We start from the raw sequence: 17788 nt of genomic DNA on the forward strand, positions 1-17788 counted from the left end.
CTTTCCTCCTACCTCGCTGGCCTGTTCTTCTCGGGGCCGCAACGGGAAACCTAACGGAGCCCTAGCAATAAATAATGCTCATAACAATCTGTTCCCATCCTCTCCTAACTCTACCTCTCTCTTTCCATCCAACCATTTTTCTCTAACCTTCTCTCCCCCTATTGTTCTTTCTGTCTTCAAGCCCTCTATGCCTGCTGCATTCAACCTCAGGGAGCTGTGAAGAGTGGCTCATGTAAAAGCAATGGTCCTGGGCTTTCAAAACCAGGCTCCAGTGGATCCAGGCCACTGGGAATGCACGATGGAATAAAAGGCCAGTACAGCCTTGGTTCTACCTGATGTTCTACAACCTATGTACTATTCCTCATTTAGGTTCTACTACAACTTATTTGTCAAAATCATCCAACTCTTTCACACATTCCACTTCATCCCATTCACTCCTTGTGCTTATTATTCACTGCATCTAATATTGCATGGTCTATCGCTATCTAATGTTAAACCCTCCGAAGAGAAAAATGTTTTACTAAGCCTCTTACTACATCCAAAAATGTTTTACTAAGTCTCTTACTAAATCCAAAGTTATTGCCTCTAGCCCATCTTCACTGTCCCGTCTCCTTACTTTGGTAACTTGGCTTTCATTTTGACAGCAAATGATGCTTCCCACCTTCGTCCCTTTAACATAGCTTGTCCCCACTTCCTGAATCATCAAAACCTACACTTACCAGACTTTACCCTGCACCAAGATCTTGATTTAATGTATTAGTCCTCTAGAATCTGGACAACTGAAACATCCATACTTATGTGCCTCCATTCCAACATTTGCTGCCCACCTTTTCATCTTTTCTTGATCCTCCTCACTGCTGCTGTTTATGCACCATGCGCTCTGGTTAACACTGTGCCAAATGTCCCTGTGCAGCTTAGTTCGAATCAATCAGGGCTTCACAACCTACGTTTACTCCCCTGACTGATCTGTATTCTAACAAACCCAAAACAACCATACTGCTTCACCTCTTACATGCACAGCCCCTTCTTGTGCCACAACACAACCCACTGAACAATGTAAAACAATCTCCCCCAACCTCTTGGGCAGAGGGGGCATCATAAGCAATTTCTTGGCTAAACATATGGTGCTCAATGTAAGTGCTGTAATCTTGTAATGTCTTGCTTCCATCTTCTCTCCCACATCGGCGCTCAATTTAAGTCATGTAATTTAGTAATGTCTCACTCACACCTTTTCTTCTACATCGGCACCCAATGTAAGTGCTGTAATCTTGTAATGTCTCAAACACACCTTCTCTCCCGCATCGGCGCTCTATGTAAGTGCTGTAATCTTGTAATGTCTTGCTTACACCTTCTCTCCCACATCAGCGCTCAATGTAAGTGCTGTAATCTTGTAAAGTTTCGCTAACACCTTTACTCCCACATCGGCGCTCAATGTAAGTGCTGTAATCTTGTAATGTCTCGCTTACACCTTCTCTCCCACATCGGCGCTCAGTATAAGTGCTGTAATCTTGCAAAGTGTCACTCACACCTTCTCTCCCACATCGGCGCTCAATGTAAGTGCTGTAATCTTGTAATGTCTCACTCACACCTTTTCTCCCACATCGGCGCTCAGTATAAGTGCTGTAATCTTGTAATGTCTCACTCACACCTTTTCTCCCACATCAGCACTCAAAATAAGTGCTGTAATCTTGTAATGTCTCACTCACACCTTCTCTCCCACATCAGCGCTCAATGTAAGTGATGTAATCTTGTAAAGTCTCGCTTACATCTTCTGTCCACATCGGCGCTCAGTATAAGTGCTGTAATCTTGTATTGTCTCACTCACACCTTTTCTCCCACATCAGCACTCAATGTAAATGCTGTAATCTTGTAATGTCTCACACCTTCTCTCCTACATTGGCGCTCAATGTAAGTGCTGTAATCTTGTAATGTCTCACTCTCACCCTCTCTCCCACATGTTTGTTTTTGTTATGACACTTGCCTTTTTACTATAGGATTTAATCGCTATACAAAAATAAATACAAAATGTGATCAATGTTAAGGTTGTATCTCATAAGATACATTTATACAAATCACAAAACACCACATCAGGGCAGAAGGAAACCCTATTCCGAATGTTGCCATGCATGGAAAAGGCAAATATAACGTATAGCCGAATTAAAATTTTATTTTAACAAACGAAGTGTAAATGCAGGTGCCATGATCACCATCTTTTACATTTGAGTGACCATTAAACTAATATAGCAGTAAATAAGCCCTTGCTTCAGGAAAAGGTCTACGAAAGTTTCAGGTGTTCTTCACTTAAAGAAAGGTTCACAAGAAGATAATATTAAAAACATCTGAAAATTGCTTTAAAAACATCTGAAAATTGCTTCAGAGTCAGGGGGATCGATGCCTGAACTGCAAAGCGTGCAATGCAAACAATGTCTGCTACTTTCCACTGAAGTAAAAAACAAAGGCTACATTATGCAAATACATGTGCAGTATTATTCGAATAACATAATCTTAAAAGTTTAATAACAAATCAGAAATATTGTAGTTTACATTTAATGTTGGATTGTTAGTAAATATGTTACAGATAATTTGATTTATTTTTATTAGGTTATTGCAGGCTAGCAGGTAACTTATAGATGCATTTTAAACGCAAGCTTAAAGGGTATTAGCTATATTTTGAAAAACATGCCAATGCGTGTAAACATCATGTTATTTAAACTGGATTAATGTTCTGTGTGGTGCAATATACAAGCAAAATTTAGGAAATGGTTATTTTAACATCTTTGCGAAGATAAGCTTTACCTTTTTCTGAATCCAATGAAGTTGGCAAAATGTAAACAAAAAAGGAAAAGAGGAAAAATGCATTTAGAGAAGCAGAACATATTCTAAATGCATTTCAAGAAACGAATATTAGGTGGTCACACCCCTTGCTTAGTGGAGATTATTTGTAAAAATACATTTGTATCCTTTTAAACCTCTGGTTTTGAGGGACGTGGGAGAAATTTCTCTATCACTAAGCCCGTAAAGCGGTCACAGTCACAACTCCAACACACTTTAGTGTCTTCAAAGATGAAGTGCAAATTGGCAAACAAGGAAAAGCAGGTGATCTAGGCTACATCGAGCTTTTCCCTCTGTGCTTTGTTGCAGTTCCTCCAGTGTGCAGGGCTGCACCGACGTTTCAAAAAGTGGATTTCAATTTGTGAGTGAAACACCAGGGGCATCTGGTGGTGGGTCCACGCACATTACAACTTACTGGACAACATGGTGGAGAACACACAAATGAATTAAAGAGAACAATGGAAACACACAAGAAGCATTACCAACACCCTCATGTATTGTGGCTTAATTAAAACAAAGCCAGTTATCCTGGACCAAAACCTGAGAGTTCAAGCCAGGTTTCCAGAAAACATATTGAATGAATGACCACAGGCTAGTCACTGACTTTCTGAGCTGTAAGTAGGAAATGTGTTCACTTGTACATGCATTGGTTTACGCCTGAACAACAATAAGAGAAACTTTACATTTGAAAATGATATCTTGGTGTGTGCTAAATTGCAAAATCCTATGACCCACAGCATCTAGGTTTATTGTTTTTAAAATTTTGCGATCTTTGAAAGGTGTGATGTTCGCAACATTTTCAAAAAGAAAAGAGACAGCTTAAGCAACTCTTGTTGGCATCAAGAAACATTCCCAGGGCTCCTCAGGGCAACATAGTTCTGACACCACTTGGCGAGCACCCCTATTCCTTACTCTGACAATTCTCTTTCCACTCTAGCAAAGTGCAAGTACCAGCCTCCACCCACCCACCTCCACCAAGCTTCCCAGACTGACACATGACTAGGACTGAGCTTGTATTGCACCCCTTGGTCTCACAATCCCTAAAAAACGTCACCCAATATAATTTCCTACAAAACTTGGGAAGGCTCACAGATGCCTTGTGCAACCATGGGACATCCGAGAGCATGAATATATTCATTTAGAGATTGGCTCTGGAGGCTTCACTATGCTTCAGAGAAGTGGGCAAAGCACCATTTCCTAACGGGTAAATTTCACATACATATCATGTATACACCATGCACATATTGTTGTGTAATTCGTCTACAATTGTGGATTAAAAAAGGAGTCCTCAGGGAAATTGAATGTAACCTATGTGAACATCCATACAGTCTTAATTTGGGTGTAGTCAAAAAACTATTTTTGTAAGGCATTTCCCACATTTATATTCACACCTAATGTACACCATAAATGTCCACGTGGAAGTGCAGCAATAGGAGCAGTAAAGTTTACCAAACAGCAAAAGGGAAAATAATCACAGGTCTTAAAAACAGATTTAAATATGAACTCTTGTGAATTCCATTCATTTATGAATGTGAATTGGTCATGTGTCCGTCTGCTTACCTAGTGAAATAGATAAACATGAGTAAAGTACAACTATGCACAAGGAGTAGTTTGCACATGGACCTCAATTCATCAAAATTGCAAAATGGTGGGGCAAATTTAAAGGTAACATTGCACCCTTGATAACATCACAGGCTTGACCTCTTTTTCCATCCATGGTCCCATAATAGCCTCATCTATCCTATAGATCAGTGGTTCCCAAACTTTTGACTCCTGAGGACCCCCACTGAGTCACCACTGGAAGCCGGGGACCCCCAAGCAATTTGTAGGATTTAAATTTCAAACATTAAAACAGTAATTCGAAAAAATAAACACACACGTGCACATAAAACAAATACTCGAATTACTAAGGATTTTAGGGGCATATTTACAAGTCCCTATCACCATGGAAACTTCACTTTTTGCGATGTTCCTGTGGCAATAGGGGCTTTGCCTTATTTACAAGGCAGCGTTAAGCCACTTATTGTGGCTTAAGGCTGCCTTGTAAATAAGGCCCCCTTTCACGCAATGCTTAGCGTGAAAAAGGTGGGTAGTGGGAGTTGCAGTGGGCGTTCCACTCCAATACCCATTGATTTTGACGCTGCCCTCTATTTACAAGGTCAGCTTAAATAGGAGACAGCACCAAAATTAAGACCATGAAAACCTGGTCTTAACTTGGCGAAATGAGGAGAAATGCCTTATTTCTCCTCGTTTTTGCTTTTTCCAACGGAAAAAGCAAATCACCTTTGATTGTTTATGTTCAGGAAGGTGGCCCTTCCTTCACATACACAATCTTTAATAAAAATGACGTTTTGTAACTTTCATGTGTGCTGCATTAGGCAGCACACATAGAAGTGACAAAACGGCATTACAAACTTTTTCTTGTGCAGGAAGTGGGAACATAGCAGCATCAGGATAATGATAGACTGGGAATAAACATATGTAGCTAAGTTTTACCATGCAGTTTGCAAGCAGCTCTTTGATGACAGTTTATAGGACACTGCTAGATTACCATTGTCCCTTATGAATTGCACAGTGACAAAAGAATCTCTGTGACAAAATCAGTAACCCACTGACCTATGCACATAAAATACTGTTTTTTAAAATGCATGGTACACGTTCTTTGCAGTAGGCATATTAACCCTCTGTGTCACATTAGATAAGTCAAAGCTGCCACTGGACAAAACTCTCATCTCTCTCCAGCAGGTACATTAATCACTGGCATTTTCTTGACACTTTTATAGTTGCTCGAAAACTGCTAATTTTACAAGGAACTTTGCAGTGCTTTTAAAACTGCTGCCTGCGGACCCCCTGGGAATGTGCCACGGACCCCTGGGGGTCCTCGGACCCCAGTTTGGGAAACACTGCTATAGATGGAGAAAGGGAAAGGAGAAGAAGCCACAAAAATTACATAGGGTTCTTAGAGCCCTTTTTATTAGGTTTCGCTTGCACAGCGCTTGTCTGTGCTTGTGAAATCTATTGTATTTAATATAAATCTTAAAAGGAGCTTACATCCCACCCTTCCTTTTGTTTTGTTTGTGTGCTTGCCACTTACTTTTTCTCTGTTTCTATCGATTGTAGCATACTATTTCTTGTTGTTCCTCTTTTGTTTCCCTTATCAGTTTCCCAAGGCCCAAGCACTCTTTTTCATCCACATGCCCATTGGTGGGTGGAACTTCTTTTATTAGGTTTCTCCTCCCACTCATAAGTGTAACGAGCTGGTCAGTTTTATAATACACAGTGTGTTGGTGTATGCTGGGAACAATGCTGATGCACGCTAAAAGCTTGGCCAAGAAAGGTAAACAGATTTCTCCTGAGACCAGCTCCCTTTCATTTTGATTCCTTTTATGTGCACGTAATATTTAAATTCAAAATATGTTCCGATCATGTCACGCATGATATTCTCAAGCAGGGGAAAAGGCACAAAGCTATAGACACTCAAAGGACTGATGTTGTCATACACACCAGTAAAACTGTTTTAAAGCTATAATGTTGATGAAAGATTTTATGCATGCACCTCGGCGCTCATTCTACTTGGTGCCGGACTTGACTGTATTTCCCTACTTTCCGGCATCAGTTCCGTATGGCCTATTCCTACTTGTTTACTTTTGTCCCCACACTCCAAACCTGCGCTTTCCCCAAGTTTGCAAGTTACTGCTGTCTGCTGTGTATCCCCTGCACTGTGAAAACGTTTGCATCGCTCGCTATGTGCATGCATTGGAAACTGCTGTTCGGTTCAAGACACTATTGAAGGTCGTATTTCCCTCACAAAATGATCACAAACACAACCCATTTAAGAATGAATCAATCCTGTATTCAACTTTTCTTTTCACCAGGCAGTCACCATTTCCTTCCCACACTAAGGTACTACATTGCACACGCTATATTCTAATGGCTTTTTTTTGTGCGACGGGCAGTGCTTCAAGTGTGGAAATTGTGCAGCACCCCGTTTCAAAATCTTAGCGTTATCTCACCTCATTTCAAAATATTAGCGTTATCCGTGCGTTTCAATAAAATACATATTTCACCTGCTTAAAAAGTCCCCACCATCTTGTTGTAAGCATTGCGGCCCCAGTGAATCGATTTGTATTGCCCACTGGAAGCATGTCCCATTGGTAAGAGCAGGAATTTCCTATCAAATGCATAGCAGCCCTTCCGACTTTTGAATGCTCTCTCCCTATTAAAGTGTAATAGCTATTTCTACCATTTTTCATTAAAAGCCTAGCAACTTTATGAGCAAAACTAGGCATAATACGTGAAAAATATATGTGGCAGTTCTGCGAGCCAGACACCCTTCTCTGGGTCCAGCACTGTCTTGACCCTTCTCGACACCTTCGTGCACTGACAGTGCACTGCACTCTGCGTTCTCATAGTCTCGCCCCAGCTGTAGTTTAGCCCTCCCCTGTGACTCCCAGACTTGAGCCTGTGTTGCTCTGCTATCCTGTTAACAAATGTTTGCCTTAATCACCTGCGCGTTTCTGAATTTACTGCCTTTAAAGAACACTTCTCATTCGACTAGGGAGTCTAATGGATGAGTCTCTCTCACATGGCTGGTCCTTTTGCAAGCATTAAACACAATCAGAGAACTCTTTTGAACGGATACTAATCTTAACTCTGTTAATTAGCTCTCAAGTGTACACCATGTTGTAATAGGCTTATTGGAGAGTTACAGAAACGCGCTCACAAGTTACATTTTATTGCAAATGTTTGGAGTTCATAAAATAAAAGCATGGTGCCATTGGACATCCTTGACTTGAGTGTGCTTTTTTATATATAATTCTCACGAGCAGAACAGTCTATCTGCTAGAATAATAAGTGGCATAAGCTAACTGAACGGTACCCAGACAATATCCTTTATCTGCTTTGCCACACTATGCGACCACTGTCTTGTATAATATAACGTGTCTGAATGCTGGTTTCATCCGTGGAACACACAGTGTTCCATTGGTATGGCATTGCATTCTGTTGTTGAGGTGTGACTTTCCAAAATGTTCCACATTTTCTGTCGCAGATTAGAATCTGGTTCCACTTGAGGATGTTCTTCTATGTTTTTGATGACTTGGGTTTGGGGCTCTCCCATCAGGACATTGCTAACCACAGATGAGACACAAGTGAAAAGGACCTGCTCAATCCTTCTTTACCTTTGCTTCATCCCTTCCTGACTAAAATCATGCCTTTCTTAAACAAGCATTGGCAAAGCCAATAGGTTTCACTTAGTGTCTGTGTCATGATGTTTTTTCCTTTAAAGTTATATTGCACAGCAGCTCAACTACTCTGCAATATGTCAAATCAAATTTGACAATACAAGACGCATAGGCGAAATATCTATTGGCTTTGCCAGTGCTTGTTTCTGTTCCTGTTGCTGCCTTAATGAACCGTAATCTAGGATTGGCAAAGTCAGAGCCAGCAGTACCAAAGGGCAAGTCGGGGTAGCAGTTGCCACCACTGGCTACCCCTAAGTGATGTCCAGGAACTTATGCATTTCCATTTATAACTGTTTCTGCAAACCGCAGTCAGTGTTTTATTTCTTCTAGAAATTCACAGCAAACATCAGTGTGGCCTGAACAGAAATAACTAGCACATACATATCAGCTGTCACAAACGTATTAAATGTATTTATCTAACAGCCCATAGTCTTATATGAACATTTGCAATGAATCTGACCAATACAAAGAACAAATGGAAAACACAGATGGAGATAGATTAACCTTGATAAATTTGAAGTGTGACCATCAATATTCTGGTTTTACTGCCAACTGTCGAGCTGGCTACGGGATAACAATTATTTTACTAAAAACAAATTCTTGAAGTCCAATGATTTTAAATCTTTATATGTTAAAAAAAATGAATGTTAAAATAATTCTTTTGTTACAACTTGTAAAGCATATCTTGTTGATAATGTGACATGAACATTGGTGCTGTTTCTGCATCGAAAAGGAGAACATGAATTACAAAAAGTGTATTATTACATATGATAAATGTGCACCAAATAACAATAAATGATCAACACAAAAAATTGTTTAGGTAAATTATCAGGCTTTTTCCCTAGTCTGTTAAATAGAAAAAACAATGAAGCCCTATTAATGGTGAGAGTGCAGGTGTTCCCTCATTAACTAGCACTCTAGGAATCTGGGGGCATATTTATGAAATAGTGGCGTAGTGCAGCAAGCCACCTTGCAGTGCTGCATCACTGGAAAGGGCAAGAATGCGCCGTATTTAAGGCATATGGCTTATTCTTGACTTTTCCCCTTGTGCTGGTGCATAATGAGCTGCCTAGCACCAATGCAGGCTCCCTTGCACCATAGTCCAAGGGTGCCCGTGTTGCATGCAGAATTGTTTTTGTGCAGGAAGGGGCACCTAACTGCATAAAAACAATCTTGAGAGGCATTTTCCTCCTTCTACGCAGCATACATAGAAAGAAGAAGTAACGAGGAGCAATAAAGATATTTCTCCTTGTTATGACTTTCCCAGGTTTACATGGTCTTGTAAATCTGGCAATACATCAAAAACCATAGGAGTTGCGTTGGAACACCAACACAATGCCCATGAAATGATTACCCAAGGCAGATTTGCTTTGCGTTACTCCGGATTTTTGGAGCACTCACAGCCATGCAAAGTGGTTTGCGTAGCTTCAAGTATTTGACCTAAGGTTTGCATCGCTCTTGCACCACATTGCGTGGTGCAAGAGCGACGCAAACTGGCCCTTGTGGCCTGCAACGGAAAGTTGGCCTCCTAAACCTTTTTGACTCTCCTTGCAGCAGTGTCAGCCTAGCTTGAAGAGATTAGTACAGGACAAGCCAATGTACAATGCAACACAATTAGCATATTTAAAATAAAGAGGTGCCTATTCAGCCAGAGATGTCAGTACACATGACATTAATAATATCTGGCAATATATAACTACATTTGCAGCTTGAAATATGAATCAAGCTGTAGAAAGTACATAGAACACAATGAAGACTGTAAGGTATCACAATAAAGTTGTATCTCAGGGGCCAACGGCTATTCACTCTGTAAGGTATGGTAAATGATTGCAAACATTGGCACAGCCCTGACAGCAAAAAAACACAAATCCACAACAATTAATTTATGAGAACGTTCAAATGCTGAACAATGTTTAGAATCATATGCCGATTGTTAGACCAGACACCCTTGGGTGGTAGTCCTCTAAGCTTTTTTCCTTCACTCTTTCTGTTTTGCTAAATTTGTTTTTTTTCCCTTAGGGGTCTGTGCATTTCACCACTGTTAACCAGCGCTAAACTGCTTGTGCTCTCACCCTAAAATATGATAAAATTGGGTTAATATGATTGGCACATTTAATTTACTTATAAGTACCTAGTAAAGTGGCATAACAGATACCAAGGGCTGGTAGATTAAATTCTACTAGTGGGTCTGCCGTACCTATTGTGCCATTTGCTTATGTAGCCCCATAAAACATGTCCCAGGCCTGCCATTGCAGCCTGTGTGCAGTTTTAAACTGCCAATTCGACTTGCTAAAATAAACCCCTTGTCAGGCCTCAAACCCCCTTTTTAATACACATACGTCACCGCTAAGGTAGGCCTTAAACACCCAATAGAGCAGGGTGCTGTGTATTTAAAAAGTTGGACATGCACTTTTTCAGTTTTACATGTACTGGGAGAGAAAAACACACATTTGTTTTTCATTGCTGTGAGGCCTACCTCTCCCATAGGATAACATTGGTTTACCTTATTACATTTAGTAATAAGGTAAAACAATGTTTACCTTATTACTAAAGTATCCTATGTTTGGGAGCAGGTAGAAAATATTATGTGTGGAGACAAAGTAATTGTAATTGAAAATCCTACTAATAGAAAAGCCGATTTTTAAGTCACAATTCAGAAAATGCCACTTTTAGAAAGTTGCCATTTTCTGATCCTATGAGTTTGAGCCCGTAGCCTGTTCCTGGGTCATATGACTAGGTGTAATTGGCAGTTAGTCTCTGTTTATTCTCCTAGACAGCTGCACAATCGAGAGACTGGGTGTTGTCAGGATGGGTCATCCAAGCAGGATGGGGGGAGGCGGATCTGTGCACAGCCCCACTTGCACTTCAAAGACACTGCCTCAGCACACAGCACAAAGAACATTACAATAGCCAATCGTGCCCCCACCCATCTTAGGAACAGGGCACGGAGGCAGGAAATTCCAGACACTTCTGTGGTGGCTAAATTAAAAACGTTTCTTCTACTTCAAAGCTGGCACCAGGTAAAAACTAGGACCTTCCAACTTACACTTCAGTACTCTCCTGGACCTGTGAACACTACAGACAAAGGACTGCCCTGCTGCTTGAGGTCTGTTCTGAGAAGGAAGACTGGATCTGCTCCCTTCATCCTAGGCTACCTGAGTGACTCCAAAGGCTAATTAGCTGATCTCCTATTCTGAGCTACAGGGACACAGCAAGCTCCAGAGGCCTTCCTGCAACTGCACTGCTGGCCTACTACACTGGACCTGCCTGAACGTGTAACTGGACCTGCCTGGGCCCTGCTGGCCTCTTCTGGAGTGCGTTTCTGATCCCCAAGAGGTGCCTCCCAGTTCCTGGACCCTTGGTGTGTCATCAGGGGAGCTACTTCTGTAAGAAAAGGAGATATCCTGACATTTTGGGTGTTCTTCATAACCGCGAACAGGTCAGGTTGAACCAAGATCTTGCCACCCACGCTGACTGCCAATGCTAAGCTCCAGTGAACTCGTTTCTTCACACTACAGTGACCGCCGGCAGCACAAGATCTGCACTCCACACTACAGCATTGATAGCCCGCGGTGACCGCTCCAGCAACAACTGTTTGCCACCTTGGGCCTGCTCTTCGCGCTACAGCGATGACCATCCATGATGCTCACCCTGCTCCTCGCAGCCTCCTTCACCACAAACTGGACTCTTCGCTCTGGACTTTGAGAAGGTAACTTTTTCAGCGGGACTAACCTGGTCCCTGTATTCTACCTGTGCTCCATCGCTGTCAGCCTGAACTTGTGACTTTACCACGGTCTGCCACAACCAGAGAACTACTTTGTGCTTTTAGGTGCTATAATTACCTTAAATCTTTGAAATTGCATGTCTTCAGATCTACTGATTGGATTGTTATCATTTTGGAGTCAAATAATTAATACATTTTACTCTATTTCTCGAAACTGGTGTGGAATTTTTCTTGTAATGTATTTTCTCTTTATTACTGTTCAAGTGCTGCGTAAATACTTTACACATTGCCTCCAAGTTAAGCCTAACTGCTTTTGTGCCAAGCTAGCAGAGGTTAAGCACAGGTTAATTTATTTACTTTTTGTGGTTCACCCACATAAGGATTGTGGCTGTTGCTTGAGTAGAGTTTCACGCCTCTCAACCAACAGCCCAATTTCTTACGCCGCTTGTAAATGCTAACTGATCAAGAAACAAAGCAAATACAAAGGCAAATGATTATAGACTAACTTCTAAGCTACAATGAAAAGGGTCAGTGTCTCAGAGTTCTGAAAGTGCATGTACTCGGTCCTAGGAGGTAGATGACAAAATGGATTTAAGGTTGGTGGCACTGGTCTCACACAATGAGCATTTCTTACTACCTGGAGGCGCCAGATGTTGCAATGAGGAGCTCCTACTTGGGGATGAAGTGTGGCCCTACTACTGTCTCTGCTGGGGGGCAGGGAGGGGTTTAACATAATCTGGTGTGGTCTAGACATAAAACAATACCTAGATTTGCAAGGAAATGTTTACTGGGTGTTTATGCATCTCACTAGTGTGCTGTTCTTTGGCTGGTACAATAGTAAGATTTATGGAACAACCTCTTGCACACTGCTCCTTCACCTTCCTTGGATCAGGGACACTGGTGGTTCACTGGGATCGCCCAACTCTGCTCTTAGCTATTGGAGTGTGGAATCGATTTCTAGTATTGGCATTTTGATTTGTGCCATGTCAGGACCTCACAATGCGACTTTGGGGGTTTCCTCCTTCCGGGTGTGTCCTTGTTTTCCAGATGTGAGTTTGCCAGCAGATGCTGCACTGCTATCGGCATCTCATAAGAGCCTGTGGGCAAAGAACAGAGCAGAATGGTGGCAAGGAAGACATGACACATGGGTGTCACTGTCAACTACTGCAGATACCTGCTACCACATGGAAGGTAATCCCATCCAGGATGGCTGCTGCCACTGTTCACCACTTTCCAATCCAAATGGGAGTGAACATTTTCTGAAGAGGCTCTTCCTCTCTAACATTGAATTTGCACAAGTAAGGGGTGATATTTATTCAAGCCGGTCCAGTTTGGTGCACAAAAACCTTTGTTAATTGGGGTCGATATTATGATCGTCAGAATGGCAGGGCATACAATAAAACAGTGTAAAAGGGCCAGTACCTTGTCTGTAAGTCTCTTTTAGTTTTCTGGAAATCCACTGTATAGCTTTCGCCGAAATTTTTGTCCCAAAGTTTCTGTCAAAAGGAGAAGGTGCTCCGCCCTGTTAAAGTTAAAGGGTGGTTAATTTATCATAAACGTCGGTAGGGAATATAGCAATATTTTTGTCAAATTCTGGTTTTGTAAGGATTATACTATAGCAGGATTTCGGAAAATGTACACACAAATATCGTGAACAAATTCCTTACACAAGCATGCATTTGTGTTTGGTTTGAAGTTTAACTATTTTTTGATAAGAAGAAATTCTGCCCATTTACCTGTTGCATGTGGCCCAAAACATTTTTTCTGCAATCAAACACACCATGCCCTTCTTCCGAATATAGCTGATAGATAAAGTCCGTCGTGTAGTTTTCGTTACAATTCTCATTCCTGCAGTAAAATGATAAGATAATTAGAACTGTAAGTCCAGCCAGTTTTAGATGTTTTACACGTTAACAGCAAAGTTAAAAATATATATTGGAGCGAAAAAGAAATCTTACTGAAAAGTTGGGGGAAAAGGCTAGAGGATTGTAAAACAGTATAAAGAAATCTTGTAGCATCACTGACATCTTGTTTGTTTGATTGTCTTAGTGTATATAAACGATATATAAATTCCACATTCTTTTTCAATAAAGCATGTAAATACAACACAGGTAGTCTCCACTTGTCCTGGAAATGTGACTGCACAACTACCACCCTCCACATCAAATTCAATTCTCCAACTATGTTGTCAGTAACATTTTCCCAAGTACATGAGCCCACTGACTTCCCCTATTGATTAGGTCCTATTTAGCTATCATATGTACTTCTTTGTTGCACAGGTCAGATATGACCACAAACAACACCGACATTGAAATATTGACAGCCCAATACACTGTTTAAGGACAGTTGTTGGTTTGATGTGAAAAAGAGCTACCTGGCCCTAATTGCACTGAAAGTGGAGATTATGATGGTAGCAGAGGGATGTTTAACTGCAGACCACAATTTCTGGCTTCTTCATACGGGCACCTATGGCAAACCAGTATTACAGGTAAATAGCGTGTTATTTGTTTTGGACTCTGTTTTTTCACGTACCACGTACCCAAAAAAAAACTTTGATCCTCCAACCTCGCACTGGCCGAAACCCTGCGCATCCATAGAGCCAGAGCAGGCGGAAGATCCTTCTCTCACATTGCAGCCAAGACCTGGAACAAGCTACCAGCAGACATCAGACGCGCCCCCTCCCTGAACACCTTCAGGAAGACCCTCAAGACCTGGCTCTTCGGCTAAACAGATCTGCGGACTCTCCCAGTCCCTTGAGACCCTCGCGGGTGAGTAGCGCGCTTACAATTCCCTAATTGATTGATTGCTTGAACCCAAATTATTGCCACAACAATATCATGTTTTGTTCATGCGGATAATTTGAAAGGTGTTGCCTTCATCTACTCCCTCCCTCTGAATAAGTCCCAATTCTCCTGGCTGCTGGGGTCTTGACAAAGAATTACAGGTAGATATTGTACCCAGGTTTGGTAAAGTATTTTATCAGCTGGTTGGAACATGTGAACAAAGTAGTTGAATATCCGGCCTTGATGGAAAATAAACAACTGCATGTGCCATTACTATTGATCTATGTGTTTTAAGGTAGAAGACATTTGTAAGTCACTTGTATGATACGCAATTCACTGAAATGCATTGGTCCAACATTTATCAATGGTAATTTTGAATTCTACGGGCCAGATGTACAACCATTGGAAATTGCTACTCGCAATGGGCGCTAAATTGCGAGTCGCAATTTGCGATTCACATTTTCCAATGTACAACAGTGTCTGAGACACTGTTTGCGATTCCCAATTGGGTTGCAAATTGCATGCCTCATGCATATTAATGAGGCTGTCGCAATTTGCGACCCCATTGGGAATGTCTGGCACTCCCAGGGATGGTGGCCTGCTGGGGTCAGCAGACCTCTATGTCTGGGACTGCTTTTAAATAAAACAGTTTTATTTTTATTTCAAATGCAGCACGTTTTCCTTGAAGGAAAACGGGATGCATTAAAAAAAAAAAAAAATGAAACGTTTTGGTTTAATTTTTTAAGGGTAGGTAGTGGTCCCTGGGACCACTGCCTGCTCTGAAAAAATGTTTGCACACCCATTCACGAAGGGGTCCCCTGGGGACCTCTTCCTGTTTGCGAATGGCTTACCACCCTCTTGAAGTGGGTGGTAAACTGCGAGTGTTTTGCAACCGCAATTGTGGTCGCAATATGCATTCTTACAAGGGTGTTGGACTCGCTAATAGGAAGGGACGCCCGTGGAACGCCCCTTCCTAATAGCGAGTTGCTAACCCTATTTTGCGAGTCGCTATTTAATTAGCGACTAATAGCGACTCGCAAAATAGGGTTAGTACATGGGCCACAGGTTTTTTGCGTGAGCAAGCGGGTCTAAAACCTATTTTTGGATGCAAAAAACCATCATACATCTGGCCCTACATGCCTTTGAGTGGCCCAGGAGCCCACAGAATGAAATATTCTGGTGAAGCTGAAAAGGTCGATGCGCCTCCTCTGGAGCTACCTTCACACCATGGAACCGATTGCCCAGAGATCAGGGCTAGTGAAATTGGGAACATCCCAATGGAGGCCTGGCCTACTTGTCCCCATAACACAACTTTTTCACAGCATGTGAGTGCACACAGCACTCAGCAACAAAAGGACACAATTGTTAATAGCGTATTTGTGTATTTAACATGTTCAATAACACAACCTAAACAAGCATTTCCAATGCAATAGGTCTCGCATTCACGCGAGTTTGAGCTATTGGTATTGTAAATGACAATGCCTTTTATTTAGGTTTTGGTTTTTAAAACAAATCTACAAATCTCTTTCAGTATCATAATTGTATCATTCGTTTTTTCCTACTGTTTTGAACATGGCTATTAAACCTCTGCCACTCTCTCATACAATCTCTTCTAGCATGTGATCAATTGGCTCTCTGGATTCTGATGCAGGCTCACAGCCCCTTGCTTAAATGTACAATCTCACCAGGACCAAACTGATCTCATTCCCTTCATCTGTTCCAAGAAAAACATTACCACTGCCTGTGATCTTCTCCATATACCTACACTCTCGCTTCCTACACCATTGGATTTCACGTCAACAGCAACTATAGTCCCTCTACCTTTATCTTTTTTACTATAACCTCAGTTCGCTAGTGTCTGTTTACCAGCCTGAAAATACAAATCCAGGCGTTGGTTGGGCTGACAGTAACTTTGTTCTGTAAAAATGCTGGTCTTAGTTTTTCGGTTGCTTAGATGCTCAGTGCAGGGGTTCAGAGAAATGTGGACCATACTGATGAAAATGTATTCATACCGCCTCATTGATAGGAAGAAGAGTCATTGAAGACGGAGTCCCTGATGAAACAACTTCTGCAGGGGGAACCTTATTTGGTTTTCTCACTTGAAAGAGGTCTCCTTTAACACTGGAGTGAAAAATGTTCCCCTGTTGAAGGGGATCATATGGAACAGGAAAGTCACCCCCTGGTGATATGTTGTATCCACTAGCGTTCTACGTGTTTAGTGGTAGGCCTGTCTACAACTGAGCTGAAGGCAAACACTGATCTACTTTGCTGATGTCATCCTCACTCTGCTGAGGTTAATACTCAAACGATCCCAGAGCCGCAGAATAAGAGACAAATAATGTATTTAAAGGAGCAAAACACTGTATGCCGTATAGTGGAGGCTTGCATTGAAGCTCCTCATTGGAAAAGACTGTTGTTTACCTCTATGTCACTGCTTGCCTTTTTAAGAGTGTAAGACAAGTAAGGTATTGATGCTGCCAGCTGTACTGTCTGCACTGTGCATGGCACCATTGGTGGTACCAAACTGTCCATCAACCCAAAAGAGGTCTTGGAATAAAGGTTCCTGCTCGCACTGGTCTGTAGTCACAGGGGGCGAGTGTAGGGTGGGAGCTGCCAGTACACCTATGATGACAAAAGGCGCTACTTTTAATGTCACAGAAACTAGAACAGCTACAGATGGTGTGCCAAAGATTTGTAGCGTTGAAGCAATGCTGGTATTCTTCAGCATAATCTGAATAAAGGCATCTAGGTGCTCTGGGTTTGCCCCTGTAGTAGACCATACCAACTGGGGTACTGTTTCTTCAGTATGGACTTAGCTACTGATGAGGCGTAAGACACCTCCTCACAGGGTACTTGTCAGCATCTGTAGCAGTACCAATCATCATTTTCAGACATGCATTGAAAGAAGTGCTTTTGTGTTCACTATTTTTGCAACAAAGCGACCAGCATGTAGATTCTTTTTTAAGGATAGAGGGGCGCCCACAAGGTGCATGCTTGCTCCTTCATTGAGAACTGTTTTTTTAAAGTCCTACTCCTGTCTGTCAAAATCTTTCTCTAGAACAGAATATAGTGCATGAGAGCACAAATACCGTAGAAATGAAGGTCACATTCTGGGCCATATACATGACAAATGTGGGTAGGACAAGATGCATACCTCCTGCAGGCCAGACTTGAAGGCAAGAGATATGCAATGAAACTTGCCAAAA

General features: G+C 41.7%; 1 protein-coding gene across 4 annotated transcripts in view; it reads right to left on the bottom strand.

Annotated features, from left to right (window-relative positions):
- PFKP (phosphofructokinase, platelet) overlaps nt 1-17788 on the bottom strand; it is a 299364-nt gene that overhangs the window by 10130 nt on the left and 271446 nt on the right. For all 4 annotated transcript variants that reach the window (XM_085631901.1, XM_085631900.1, XM_085631899.1 and 1 more), the window contains 2 exons: nt 13536-13647; nt 13222-13321 (listed from right to left, as the gene is read on the bottom strand). In XM_085631901.1, coding sequence (XP_085488027.1) covers nt 13222-13321; nt 13536-13647 — 212 coding nt within the window. The remainder of the gene's footprint in view (nt 1-13221; nt 13322-13535; nt 13648-17788) is intronic.

Source organism: Triturus cristatus, chromosome 10 (assembly GCF_964204655.1).
Source record: "Triturus cristatus chromosome 10, aTriCri1.1, whole genome shotgun sequence".
In the NCBI taxonomy this organism is placed as follows: Eukaryota; Metazoa; Chordata; class Amphibia; order Caudata; family Salamandridae; genus Triturus; species Triturus cristatus.